This window comes from Odocoileus virginianus, chromosome 4, assembly GCF_023699985.2.
Source record: "Odocoileus virginianus isolate 20LAN1187 ecotype Illinois chromosome 4, Ovbor_1.2, whole genome shotgun sequence".
Lineage (NCBI taxonomy): Eukaryota > Metazoa > Chordata > Mammalia > Artiodactyla > Cervidae > Odocoileus > Odocoileus virginianus.
Window position 1 is genome coordinate 29,556,888 of NC_069677.1, and position 15,427 is coordinate 29,572,314.

The window sequence follows — 15,427 nt, forward strand, 5'->3', positions numbered from 1 at the left end:
AGGAAAACTCTGTGATTTGCCTTACCAGTCCTGCATGGGAATAACTAAATCCTGCTTCACGGGATACAGACCAATTGGCATGCTCTTCAATCACTGACATATCTGGAAACTTTACCACACTGCTGAACCAGTCAAACTCCAACTCTAAACATGGAGTTTCCTAAGAGATGGAACAAAAGTTATTATATATATTATACTTGACTGTCACACACACAAAAAAGAAAAAAAAAATCTAATTTATGATAATAAAAAGCTTACTTTATTTGGATTTGATCCAGTAACACCAATAGGGTTCAGCAAATCTTCTAGTCCATGAGGTACTGGCCAAAGATTCAAAGCCATTTTTCCAGATACTAGAGTATCTGTGTAATCAAACAAGTTTATATTTCCCCAGGCCAATGGACAGTGTTCCTTAAGAAACAGAAAAATGTTCACTATTCTGTAGATTAAATGATAAAACGCATTTCAAAATACTTATCTTTGCCAGAAAGGAGAATTCAACAACTGCCTTTTAAACTGTATCTATAACAAGTCACATTAATTTTTTTCCAAGTGTAGTTTCATTTTCCCCATTTGAAAGCACACATATTTTTAAAATTATAAATGGGAAATATGAACCAAAGCAAGCAAGACATATTTACGTGTAGTCACTGTGTACATTAAAAGTTTTATCAGTATGAACTGAGGACATATTCATCATAAAATAAATCCTGGAAGCTCTACTAAGTTATTCTTCTTTAAATAAATATATTATTTTTAAATGTTTGATTTATTAATTTTTAAGTAAGGGAAAAAATACCCATTTCTTGAAAAATTCAATCAGCAGTATATTCAGGGGTTTTTAGGAGTGAACATTACTATTCTTTCTGATACTTTACCTCTTTAGCACCCTTTCGGCCTTTAACAGAACAAATGGAAAGGCAGAGTCGAGCAGCACGAGGAAGATCAGGAATGTATATATCGTAATTCAGCCATTCATTCCACCTATGAAAAAGTTTAAAGAAAAAAAGAATTTACCAAAAAAGACTTTATCCAGACTATATAAATGATTCCTGTAAATCACTAAGAGAAAGATAAATCAAACGAAAACCAGGTAAGAGACTGACTGGAACAGAAACTTTACAAGATCAAATCTAAATGGCTAATAGACATGAAAGAGTAGTCAATATCATCTGTCATCCAGAAAATGCAAAAATAAAAAGATAACACTATAAAAGAGAATGGCTAAAATGATAAAGACTGATGATACTGAGGAGTGGTAAAGAGATGCATTAACAGAAAATCTCATACATGCTAGGGGAGGTGTAATTTGTACAACCAATTTGGAAACCATAATCTACTAAAACTGATCCACAACTCATCTCCATTTCTAGGTATATGCAATCCTGAACAGATTTTCATTAATTATGATCAATTCAGAAGGCTTTCTGAACGGAATGTATGCAATCCTGAACAGAGTGCTAACAGAATTATATACAGTGTCTCCAAACTTCAAAGTAAATAGATAAATGGTAGTATGGTCATATAATGGCATACTGTATATCAGTGGAAATGAACACTAGTTATTTACTAATAGATGAAATCTTATAAACATAATATTGACTGTAAGAAGCTAGGAACAAAAGAATATCAACTCCTTGAGTCCATTTATATAAAATTTAGAAACAACCAAAACTAATAGCATTAGAACAGGTACCTTTGGGGAGGAGAGAAGATTAATGGGTTGGGAAGGAGTATGAGGAGGGGTTTTTGGAATGCCTGTAAATGTTCTAATTCTTGACCAGCACAGTGGTTATATAGGTGGTTATACAGGTATTCATTTTGCGATAATTCACTGAACTATACAATCATGATTTGTATAATTTTATGCATTTGTGCTGTACTTTGGTAAAAATAAAAAACAAATTCACTTATAGAAGATGGAATAGAAAAAGGAAACTAAAGATAAAATTAATTTCCTGTTATGATTAAAATTATATTTAATTACTCTTATGTATGATGTAGTTTCACTCAGAAGAGCCTGTTAATTTAAATAAGTCAGTAGATAAATAAAATAAAAGATACATAAGGAGAAAGTATTCAATTTCAGAGTAACTACTTCATAGGAAGTAATAAAATGACATAATGAGAGGAAAAAAGTTACTACAAAAAGTGATAAAAATTATTCAAATTTTCCTAAGTTCTCTTTAACTTATTGGTTGTTACATGTGAAATTATGTCTATATTTGGTATACATACTTATAAAGAACCAAATACAATAAGTAATTGGTTTTTTTTTAAATTAAAAAACATAGTAATGGCTAAGAATATGAACTTAGGAGTCAGACTGTCTGGAGTAAAATCTTGTTTCTACTATTTTACTAAATGTGTGACCCTTGCTTTGTCTGTTTTCTCATCTGTGAAATGGGACTAATAACAGCACCAACTCTCATACAGTTGTGAAAATTAAATGAGATAACATACATAAAGAAATTAGAACAGTAACTAGTCCATATTAAAAGCTCAAGTGTCCATTTATACAGAGAAAACTTACATTTAAAGTGGGGAAACTCAGCTAGAAGGAAATCTAAAGGGAAAGCAAACAACAAATGCAGGGAAAAGAAATACTGTAAGCTTTGTTAAGTTCACAATAATTCAAGAAAAATTAGATGGTGTATCTCAAATGTACCTAGTACTTTTTACCACATTGAAACCTTCTGAATTGATCATAATTATTAAAAATTTTCTACACACTTTTTAAGAGAGCTAAAACGCATTATAGTTGTTCAGTACTGTGCTAACCAACTAAAGCATGTTCTTTTCTTCTTTTAAAGTCCACAAAACACACACACACAAACACGTACAACCTAATTAAGTTCTTTAGTTTTAAGCAATGGTTTTATATATATATTCCAAATTTATTCTGATTTTGGGAGATAACTGGTAACATTTATATGGAAATCATAAAGTATCTAATTATTTAGCATATAGAAAGCACAGATTTGGAAAAATCACTTAATCTCAGTAAGAATTTTTAAGATTCTATCTTTCTAATAACTTCATATACTTTTATCTCTGACTTTTAAGTACAGAAAAGCTTAAAAATTTACTTAAAGTCTTTATACTACTTGCATAGGGATTTTACCTTACAGATATTCTTAAAGAAATGATAATGAAACAGAAATCCTTTTTAAATAGTTACTTTAATATATTACATTTTGACATTTTGATCTTATATCATTAAATAAATTTACCTTTTACTTTTCTAAAGTCTGTTTATTTTTGTTATTTGAAAGAATTAGGGTAAATCTATCTAACATTATTTTGGGGTCTTTCCTTAGGCTTGTTGAACTCCTTAGGTTGTTGGTCTTATAGTTTTCACCAAAATTTGGAAATTTCTGGCTATTACTTCCTCAAATATTGTTTTTATGTTCCTTGCAAAAGTACCCACTTAACCTGTGACAGATATGCTGTATGAATGGAAAACATAACTTTCATTGGTCTAACAAAAATTTTAAAAGATTCTGGTGTTGTTTATTGCTGCAGCGTAACTTCTAACCTGAGTGATGTGCTTTCTGACCTACAGTGGTTCAGGCAGGATGGCAATTATATTCCTTCTTCTTGGTAGAGAAGGCTACCATCTCTCTGAACTTCACCTGTGGTCTAGAAGGGTGGCACCTCTAGCACTTACAAGACCAGAACTTTTTCCTGACTTTTCTAGAACTCAGTTTGAATTCATTATAAAACTTACTTCTGGAAGATCCATTAGTTAGCTCTACTGCTAGTCTAAAAAGTCTACTTTAACATTTAAAACCAATTTGAGTTATCTTAAAATACTACTATATTCATCAGGAATAAACTTTTATTCCCAAATGATTCTATAAAGAAAGGCAAAGAAATGGCAAGATGGAAAGTTGCTGAATTATACTACCTTTTTTATTTCTTCATTTTATCTAGGCAGTAATCATTTTTAAACATTTCCAGTAACTCCCCCTCCCACTAAGAAATTGGTTTGTTCCCAAAGATTCTTCACTTGAATGCCATAAACATGTATTCTTGGGAGTGTTGTAAAGCAAACTGCCTCAGAGTAGTACAGCTCTGAAGTTATTTGCCAACTCTCACTTCTTAATGGAAATGGGAGTTTAAAAAGGAATAAAATGCAAGGTTTTTAGATCTACTGTAAGGAATCATCAGCACAAAACTATAACACATTCTGTTTTCTCCTCAATACAATGAAAGAGAGAATCAGAAAAACTGTTCCAATAACATTTTAGAGAAAATAAAGTGATCCCGGAATGAGGATACTTATTTGATGGGATGTCCTTATGTTCTATATTAAATGTCTGGGAATTATATATGACTTGCATAAAACTAATAATGTAAAATATGCTACTTTTATTTATTATACTGTTAAACACTAATATGACTTGAAAATATAAATTCACATACTTCCTTACCTGGGATTGGAACAAGGTACTCTTTGAGTGTTCACATTATCACATAAGGGTTCTCCTCCATGATAGATACCTGTTCGAACATAAATCTAAGGGAAAAAAAAGTTATGTGTATACACATACACATACGCATGCACACATACATACTAGACAAGGCCAATATTAAACATTATCAAAACAATTTAACTGACATGAATGAGAAAATCAACTAAAAGTTTTTGTTCAGATGTAGCTTTTCTGGTCTCTTTTTCTTCCCATATTAATAAATGATTAATTAATAAATGATTAGATTTTTCATCAATAGGTTGCTGCCTTCAACATTGGCCCACAATCCCTTTTTAGGCCAGTTACGTAATTCAGTTTTACAAATTCCAGAATGATAAATTGGTACATATACTAAATATTACTTAGTACTCTTAGCAGTTAGAGCAGCACTTCATAGAGAAATTATTAATATTTCTACAACAAAACATATGGATATTTACATTAAGTGGGATAAATAAAGACTATAAAAACCTTGCTTCAGATTAGGTCAGGTTTTCCTGCCAAATGAATTCTATAAAAGCTTGGTTTTAAGAGCTTAGAATTATGGATATTAGAATTATTAGAATTACAGAGAAGGACTATAAACTGAGGTAGATGTTTTCTAGCCAACTGAAAACATACTGCAGGTCAACAGATTATTATATAGTTCAATAAAAAAGATTTATATAAAATAATTTATATCAGTTATAAACAGCAAGACCTGACCTTACCTTGTCAATGTCTCGAATATTTACATTCACATAGGTTGCACAAAGAATTTTTATTCTGAGTGCACTATTTATAACCCAAAGGGATTTTGTAGACGTTTCTCCATTCATATATGGCGTAGCTGTGGAGATGCGTCTGGAATATGATGGCATTGTAAAACAGTCCATTGGCAGTTGAGAGTAGAGGCTTTCTTTAGCCATCAGCATCAAATTGGGCATCCTCCCAAGCATTATACAGCTTCTTATATACTGTAAGAGATTAAGGTGGGAGGGGAGAAGCCATTTCTTGTAAAGTTTTCATTTTTAAAAGCAAAATGCAAGAGTATTATGAGAGAATTTACATACTAATCTGCAAAGGTGATTAAACAAATCAAACATTATAGTTTTTTTTTAGCAGTTGCTATATTTATAACAGTCAAAATACTAACATTTGGGAGTTAGCACAGATAAGCCAAGCACCTCCTGGCATATAAATTGTATAGAAGAAAAGAAAAATCAAGGTCAGCTTTTGAGACTATAGTTCTACCTTCAACTGGAAAAAAAAAAGAAAGAAGAAAGAATTAAAAATAAGGATCAGGACATAATCATTATGAAAATACTGTACTTGTTAAAGGAAAAAGCAAGATATTTAGAAAGCCTGTGTCATTCAACGTATTAAGTCATACTGATGTAAAATCCAAGAGCTGCTTGCTGCCCACTTGTTCTTTTGCCCCAACACTTCTTGAGAAACATTTCTTAAAAAAAAATCACACACATACACACACAAAGAGAGGAGACTAATAATTATGAAATATGTTGTTAAAAATATTAAAATGCATTGGTTTGAACTTTAAAATGATAATCAGGATAGAGATTTTTAATATAAATGCTACTGTACACCCCTAATCGCTCAGTGGGTGAAGAATTCGCCTGCCAATGCAGGAGACACAGGTTTGATCCCCAGGTCTGAAAGATCCCCTGGAGAAGGAAATGAAAACTCACTCCAGTATTCCTGCCTGGGAAATTTCATGGACAGAGGAGCCGGGGGGCGGAGGGGGGTGTCACAGTCCATGGGGTCACACAGAGTTGGACACAACTGAGTGACTAAGCACATATACACACAGCACTGCTGTACACATTTTACAAAAATCTGTTTTCTTACCCATAAGCCCTAGTAGAATGTAAGCAAACTAAAAGCCAAGACCATGTCTTACTCAGTAAATCAGTATTTGACATATGCTTGGTACAAATATGGTTGCTTCTTATAGGTATTTATTTAATGAATAGAAAGACAGAGTAAAGTAAGTATTAACAGTACATCTTAATTAACTGTAGACCATGGATTTTGAAATGTTTAATTCCTTCTGGTGCCACTGTTTGCAAAGGGACAAAAATCATCAAATGCCCCATATTTGGGTGTTAGTATAACTGCCATTTTTTTTTTTTGACAAAGAATATTTACCTTATTGCTAACACTGCCTATTCAAATACAACAAGCCCTTTTTTGAAAAGTATGGCACATGAAAAGCCTTTTGGGCAAGTTTCAATTTATTTAAAATTCCTATTGGCTATAAAAGTATTTCCACTATAGAACTGGAGCTATCCAGAAAAAGCACATGATGCATTTTTTGTAAAACACCTGAAACATTATTATATCTTACCTCATGGCACAATTAAATCGTCACCAAATCAAATGTCTGTATCTGAATAATGACATAACTATTGTTACAACTGTAAACTTTTACTCAGCTTACCCATATACATGTAGTCAGGTCCCCAAATATTAATTATATAAAATATAAAAGAACAGCATTGGTCCTCTCAAATTTGTCTAAAAAATATATATAGTGTAAAAAATAAACTAATTAATGCTATTTATTAATACTAATTATTTAGTTTTGGGACTTCCCTGGCAGTTCAGTAATTAGGATTTGGCGTTTTCACTGCCAAAACCAGGGCTCAATCTCTGGTCAAGAAACTAAGATTCTGGAAGCCAAGTAGTATGGCCAAAAAAAAACTAAATTTTCAAAAACTACATCCTAAATACAGATATCAGTTCCCAATGTTATTACCTTTTAAATTTAAAAGTAATATCTTTAAAACTTGTTACTCACCTTATACTGACTCAGAGGATATTTTTCTAGGAAGTATTCATCACATCCACACACTTTTAAAATATACTTGCCCTGATATTCTAAAACACAGAGTTTTAGTTGTTCAGATGACAGCAACATACTTCGAGTTTTTTTCCTGATTGCTTCAGCAATTACTTGTTCTGGCACACAGTCATGGTTGATTTTCAAGGTATACTTCTGTTTGTCATTATTTGGAGAAACTATTACCCAAATCACCACTATTATTTGCCCTATAATAGAAAAATAATATTAGATGCAGTCACCACATATATTTCATTTTTCAAGAGAGAAGTTTCAAAAAGTATGCAGTACCATGACTCTAACCACAAACAGAAATGACTTATAATCAACCATAATTAAATACAGGTAACTGTCAGGTAGAAAGAGCAAACCTTCAAATCTGATAGGGCTGACAAACCATGCCCCAACCTCATGTTTTAAGGCAAGCATACAAAACTGTGACTACTGTGTGTTGCAAGTATCTGAGACTAAGCTAATTTCTATTCTAAACTGCATGACATACTTCATAGATACAATCCTTGTGAAGAGTGACTCATGATGGCATCAAAAGTTCAACAGTACTCTAAGTACAACTGTGTCTCGTAACTATGGGAAAGAACCATGGAGACTTAAAGAAAGATGCTGAATCAGAATGAGAGAAAAGGTGGGGAGGGATGGGGAAGAAAGTAAATATTCTATTTTTTTCCATTTAAGATTAATGAAGTATAAAGCTAGGGGACCAAGAAAAAGAAGATGAAAATGAAAAGATTAAAACTATGTTGGAGTGGCCAAGGTACACACAGTAAAATTATTTCAGATTTTCTATTTGTTGGAAAATTTTCATAAAGAGTATTAGGAAAAAATGAAAAGATCATTCCATTTTAAAAACCATGCTAATGTAGAAATGAATTTTAAATGAAGATCTTATGTTATATAATCATTAAACTACTTTGAATAATATGGCTGAAACAGTAATAAGATGCCTTAATTTATTCTACTGACAGAATACTATGTTTAATAAGTAAACTTATTCTATAAGTTTCCATTAAAAACTTCACTGTTACCTTGAAAAACACAAATATTTATCTGATAAAATGATATTTTCATTTCTAAAATAATGCAGTTTAAATACTCTCATATTCACTTAATTCTAGAAACTGATATACTGTCAATAGTTGTCATTATTATCCTCATTATGATCAGAGTTAAACACTGCATCTAACATTTACTTTTTCTTTGTATACAGTAAGAATGTGTAGAAGCTTATCATTTAGCTAGGGCAAAAAGACTGTATAATAATATAGGTACAGACAGAAGTTTTCATTACAGTGGCCATTTATAGTAGATAAATAATTTTCTTACCTTTATCCAATTTATTATATATGTGCTTTGGCAGTTCTGGTGAAGATTCCACATTTGGAGGATAAACATACATTGCTCTACTATGAGGTGAATTGAGATCCCTAAGATCCACAGCTTCTTTACAAACATTGAGAATATTTCTTCGGAAGTCCTGTACTTCTGGATCTTTAACCATATCAAATTCACACACTGGCATGCCAATAGCAAAACCTTAAAGGATATAACATTCTGTTAAACACACAGTAAGACCATGCTTGTTATAAACAAGGAGTTTGGTAGCTATAGATGATCACAATAAAGAATTTTCTGTGTTAATAAAATTTTTGATGAATACATATAGTAAGAATTGACAAAATCTCAAATATGTTTAATATATAAAATATGATATGCTCAGTAATTTGGAGCAAAAGTAGCAAAAATTATTTATTATCAATTATTTTTTAGAAAACAAAACAAAACTGGGATATAACAAATATAAATCATCCCTCATTCCTTCACATGACACTTCTTAAAGAAAACTTTACAGAATAATACCAAGGTGTTAAAAATAGTCCCTTAGCTTAACAGTCAAAAAATACTTTTGAATTATAATGATTTTTATTTTGAAATCTATTTAACCAGTTCAGACAAAATATTGTATTAATGAGAAAACAGTTAAGCTTCATAGTTATTTGCATTTAGAATGGGATGACAATGCCATTTCAAAACTTTATCATACCAATTTCTCGATTGAGGATCTTTTCTTCACGGTTGCCTACTGGTTCAATTACTTTTAAAAAGGGTTGAAAAAGCCGAAGGTCACAAAGTCGTCTTGTTTCATCAAAAAATTCTTCCCTTTCTGCTTCTTGGGTAACACTTACGAAAATGTAAGAAGATTCATCTTGAAGAAGTTGATGGAGAGGGTATTTTCTTGCTTCTTTAAATAGTTCATGCTTTATAGTTATTAACGTAGCCTCACGGAGGCATTCTAAAGTCACTATCATCCCATTTGGTAATAAACATTCTACTAGGATTCTTGGGGGCATCAAGTGGATGCCCCACAGTTCACCTGATGATGGTCTTGGAGGCATTGTTCTGATCCTTTACAAGCTTTACATATAAAAGTACTTTAAGGAATTAGATGTGTGGCTGTCCCAAAGCAGAAATCTAAATCAAAGAAAGAAAAAGTATGTTAAAGGAGGAACCATCAAAGAATACACTTATGGCATTACTAAATGTACAATTTCATTTTCTGTAGTTTGAAATGATTAGAGTAAGTAATTATAGTTCATCTCAGATTATGTTCCTAATTAAGCTAAAAGATGGCTTCCCTGGTAGCCCAGACGGTAAAGAATCTGCCTGCAATGCAGGAGAGACCTGTGTTTGATCCCTGGTTTGGTAAGATGCCCTGGAGGAGGACATGGAAACCCACTCCAGTGTTCTTGCCTGGAGAATCCCCATAGACAGAAGAGCCTGGTGGGCTACAGTCAATGGGGTCGCAAAGAGTCAGACACAACTGAGCGACTAAGCACAGGCTAAAAGAATTGATTCCAAACCAAAAATTAGAAAAAACAATTACTTGCATTTAATCACATTTAATAAATTCATTCAATAAAAAATTCTTATTTGAATGGATTTTTAAGGTCAGATCTTAAGACAGAGCTGGAGCTATGGAGAGAATAAATAGTAAGCTGCAACTGAAATAAAAATTCCCATTATATACCATTCTTTTCTATTTTACACAACAACAGAATTTGGTTTGGAAAGGACCTTTTAGACCATGGTTCCACTGTTCTTAAAGATGAGTAAAGCAAAGCCTTTTAGGTAAGAATAATGAAATGGCAACCCACTCCAGCATTCTTGCCTGGAAAATCCCACGGACAGAGGAGCTGGGCAGGCTACAGTCCAAGGGCTTGCAAGAGTCGGACATGACTTAGCAACTAAACCAGCACCAGTGGTTTTATTTTAAAGATGAGTAAAGTAAAGGCTAGAGAAGTCAAATCCTTTTCCTTTTACACTACTACCTCTACTCTGTGGTAACTAGAATTTACAGTTTAGTATTTTTTTCTTTCTTAAGAAAGAAAAATCTTTGTAATTTCCTTTTTTTTTTTGTATTTGTTATTGTCTAAGTGATACCTTGATGATTCTCTTTAAGTATAATCTAGTTATATATTAAGTATAATAAAAAGTGTCATCAATGCATTTTCCTTGAGATAGGATGATTAATTTGCAAGGATCCATCCCTTTTACCAAAAAGTAGGAGTGTTAGTTGATCAGTCATGTCCAACTCTTTGTGATCCCATGAACAGGAGCCTGGAAGGGTCCATGGGATTCTCCAGGCAAGAATACTGGAGTGGGCTGCCATTCCCTTCTCCAGAGCATCTTTCCAACCCAGGGATCAAACCTGAGTCTCCTGCATTGCAGGCATATTCTTTACTGTATGAACTACAGGAAGTCCCACATAGCACAAATTTATTTCTTGTGGGTTATATTTTGTTGTTCAGTAAGCTTTACTCTATCAGGCACTATAGACAATAGCTATAAATGACACTATTCACCAACAATGTATTGGTGCTGTCCCCAGGACCATATTAGGTACTGGGAATATGATGGCAAGACAGGCATGGCCTCTGCCCTCACAAGACAACATCAAGAGTGTGAAGGTTATGTGTATGCTGGTGTGGGGTAAAAAATTCACACGTATAAAACAGGGAGAAAAAAAAAGCTCCCATGAAGAAGTACCAGGGGCTTATAAAAGCACATACAGTGGTCACTTAACTTGATGGAAGTTGGAATGAGACAGTTTTCCATAGAAGGTAACATATAAACTAAATTCTTTAAGGATAAGCAGGAGCAGAACGAACACAGTGAGAAAGAGGTGAAGAGCAGGATATACTTAATCCAGAAACTGTCTCTGACTCCTTTATTTCGTACAAGCCAGTATCTAATTCATCAACAAATTGCGTTAATTCTATATCTTGAATTTCTTAATGTCTTGGGTCAGTCCACTACTATTTCTTGTCTGGACCACTGTAAAGGCCTAAATTGTCTTACTACATCTACATTTGTCCCCTACAATTCCTCTTTCTCCACACAGCCTATGAAACCTAGAGAGAGCAAAAGGATCTATTTTGATTAGATGTTTTTGCAGTATCCATTCTCAGTTGTAAACAAGTGTTTATGGTATGCTTCAGAGTTTTAGCACATGAAGAAGGAGATAAGGAGTAAAACAGCAGGAATTTCAAGCCCTCTCCCTACCTCTGGAAATACAGAGATCAGTTGAAAGACAATAAGGAATGTACAATTTTTTTTAATACTTGAAAATATCTTCTTCAAATTTATAAGAGACTCACTGAGATTATAGGATTTAAAATATAATTATCCTATTCTCTATACTTTTAAAAGAAAATTCACTGGCTAGTAAAAACAACCAGATGGATCAATCTGAGAGCATAATTATAGAAATGAGTTAGGCTACGCTTTTAAAAAACATACAAAAAAATTTGAAGAATGCAAGGGGAAATGCCGAATGATTACTTTTAAGTGATGATCTGCCTGCAGAAAAAAAGTTCAAATAAAAACAAAACCAAACCACAAACCATACCAAAACAGCAGCTGTGTTTACAGTTTTCTTTGTTGAATGGCACTAACAGGTCTATGTTATGGAATCATGAGGCCAACTATTTTATATAATAAATAACAACTCCCAAAGTCTCATATGTTTCCTAAGAATTAGCAAAAGAGAAGTCTAGTACCCAAGAGATCACTGATTTTAATCCTTATTCTACTTTAGTATATTTATGGGCAATTAACAACTATGAAATACTTAAGACACACCCTTCTCATTAAGAGAATAAATGTGATCATAGCCATAAAATACTGGGAGATCCTGGAAAGCAGGCACTGGTTCACACTGGTAGTACTCTACATGTGGGAGAGGAAGCTAACTTTCTTATTTGTCTTCTTACCCCAGGCTTTATTGTGTTCAAACCATCACCTCAGAGCTCACAAGAACAGAAGTGCAAAAGAGACAAATGGTGCTAACACTTACTCTTTAGTATATATCTTGCACTTAGGCATGCAATAACCCTTTTGGGGTAAGTAATAAACATTTTACATATGAGAAAACTGAAGATCAGAGAAGTAAAGTTATTTGCCACCAGTAAATATTAAATATTTTGAATCCAGGTTTACATGATTTCAAAGTGTACACTGTAACCATACTGTTATTTGGACTTCAGTTATGGCAGGAATATTCACTGGTGGTGAATAATGGTGAATAAAACAATGGGCTCTGAAGTTACACTGGATTCAGATTCTGTCTGCCTTAGTTAATAGTTGTATGGCCTTAAGCAGTTCAATTCATCTCACCAAACCTTATATCACCACCACCACCACCACCACCACCCTGGCCCCCTGCCCCAATTTGTTAAGTTGGGATAATAGCATATACTTCATCAGACCATGGTATTGATGAGGTAATATACGAAAAACATGGAAGCAGAGACTGGCATACTGTAAGCACTCAAAAAATATTACATATAATTAACAAACCTGTCAAGTATACCCACAGTATCTTTTCAGGTTTTTATGAATTATTCAGGACTGGCATCAGTTAGTGATAGGAAAAAGAGGACTGGGTTCTTTTACAGAGTGGGGCAAGTAAACAAGGAGTTTCAGCTTCACAAAGTAGTACGAGTCAGGTGCTGAAGCCTGAAGGCAGAGCCGGAACTGCAAGATTCAAAGACAAATTTGGAACAGTACCGAGTGGCTTAGATGCTGGGATTTTTGCAACTGTGGTTTGTTCCCCAGACCCCGTGTGTCCCTATTTAATTGGTACAGCTACTTACGGCTTAGGTGTGAGGAATCCCTGGCTTAATTGCCCTTTTTGGAGAAATACTTGTTTATGCCAGGTTCTAGGTTAAACAGTATGAAAACAATGGTAAATAGACGCTTTCTCTTTGGTTGTTGAGTTTGTTGGGGAAAGACAAGACCCAGGAACAACTTTAACAATGGAAAATTGTTATAAGGCAGAATAGGAACTTTGGAAAAGTCACAAGAAATCTCCAACTGCCTGAGGAGGCTAGGGAAGGCATCAGGGAAGTTTATCTACAGCATTACAGATTAATAGGGATTTTGCAGAGAAGTGGCTTGGACATGGGACAGCTAGGTGAAGAGGGAGCTATAAAACTGTGTGTACAAAGACCATGAAAAAAATACAGCCTTTACCAGCAATATAAGTTTGATTTTTTTTACTACTTGAGTATGAAATGCATGGGAATAGGTAGGATATGTGATAATGAGGGAGGATTGAGAAATACACATGGGCAAGAAAAGTGGACAGACTCCATGTTAAGGAGTTTGAATTCTACGTAGTATATACTCTAAGTAAAAGGGAGTCTCTAAGTATTTTGAACAAAAGAGTAACATGACATTTTTTCATGATTTTTAAATTCAGATTTCTTAAAAGTTTTGTTTTCAAATAAATGATATAATCAAATAAACCAAGGTGTAAAAACACACCTTTAAGGACAAAATATACAGCAGAAATGAACAGCAGAAAATAGTCTCAGACTCTCCACTGTCACTTGACTTTTATAGCAAAAGGTTTCTTAATTCAATGGGCAATTCAGTATTTGGAATACCAGACGTGCACTCTTCCAGCCAAAAAGACAATGACATTTTGACAATTTGGTTTTTAACTCCTTAACTGAAAGCCTTTCTCCATTTATATTAGAATGGTATTTCCAGATTTTATCATTTAAGGCAAGAGTTGTCCAACAATGGCTCACAAGCTAAACCCAGCTAACCATCTGTTTTTGTAAATAAAGTTCAACTGAAACACAGCCAAGAAACCATGTTTACGTACCATCAACAATTCTTTCGCACATAAACAGTAAAGTTGAGCAGGTGCTACAGAGACCATGTGGCCTGCAAAATCTAAAATATTTACTATCTGGCCTTTTACAGAAAAAGTCTGCTACCTCTGAAAACATGTCAGAATTACTTGATATCAACTAAAGAATTTTCCAAATATACACTGGCTAATAAGTCATCCGAACCCTGCCTTGCAACCTCAATCCCACACTTTCAAGCTAAATATTTTGAAAACAAAGAGATTAATGTTAAGCAAGTCAAGTTAAAATCTTAAAACACTAAAGTACCTTATAAGTCACCTAATTAAAAGTCCAGTAGCAATTTTCAGTATTAGAGCTCACCCATCTGATATAGAAGTTTTTGTGAAGTACTTCTAAAGTTAATCCTAAAGGTTATTATTCTTACACCTCTTTATTCCAACAGTCTGCCTTTTATCTCTTCACATATTGACAAAGACTAAAAATTTTCCCTAGTTCTTTTAACCCCAGTTCCTTTAACCATAATTCAAGAGAGACAGCTTGTTGTCTTCTTTGCCATCACTGGATGTATTCTTTTGCTGATAGTATTCAACTCAAAATGCAGCAACTAACATTTAGTATAATACTCTACAGTTAATATCATTAAGCAGAGTACAGATAACTGCTAGTTGACTGTGGATTATAAGTCTATCTACCCTGGCTGATATAGCAGAGACTTTCTAACTTAAAATATACATAAAGCATATCTTACATATTTTAAATTTTAATTTCAAAAGTATATTTAAAAATTATTTGTTTCTAAAATATCAATGTTACATCTGCATCAGAAAATCACTAAAAATAAGAAAGCTATTTTGCTGGTAGAGTAATTATGGAGAACAGTACAGAGGTTCCTTAAGAAACTAAAGATAGAGGTACCATATGACCCTGCA

The 15,427-nt window shown here is 33.3% G+C and overlaps 1 protein-coding gene across 2 annotated transcripts in view; it reads right to left on the reverse strand.

The window, feature by feature from the left end:
* The window catches only part of PIK3CA (phosphatidylinositol-4,5-bisphosphate 3-kinase catalytic subunit alpha), an 82,840-nt gene that overhangs the window by 19,663 nt on the left and 47,750 nt on the right, over positions 1 to 15,427 (reverse strand). For both annotated transcript variants that reach the window (XM_020879160.2, XM_070466371.1), the window contains exons 2-9: positions 9,380 to 9,807; positions 8,662 to 8,871; positions 7,279 to 7,529; positions 5,189 to 5,434; positions 4,437 to 4,522; positions 879 to 984; positions 259 to 411; positions 26 to 160 (exon numbers count right to left, since the gene is read on the reverse strand). In XM_020879160.2, coding sequence (XP_020734819.1) covers positions 26 to 160; positions 259 to 411; positions 879 to 984; positions 4,437 to 4,522; positions 5,189 to 5,434; positions 7,279 to 7,529; positions 8,662 to 8,871; positions 9,380 to 9,731 — 1,539 coding nt within the window. In that variant the 5' untranslated portion in view covers positions 9,732 to 9,807. The remainder of the gene's footprint in view (positions 1 to 25; positions 161 to 258; positions 412 to 878; positions 985 to 4,436; positions 4,523 to 5,188; positions 5,435 to 7,278; positions 7,530 to 8,661; positions 8,872 to 9,379; positions 9,808 to 15,427) is intronic.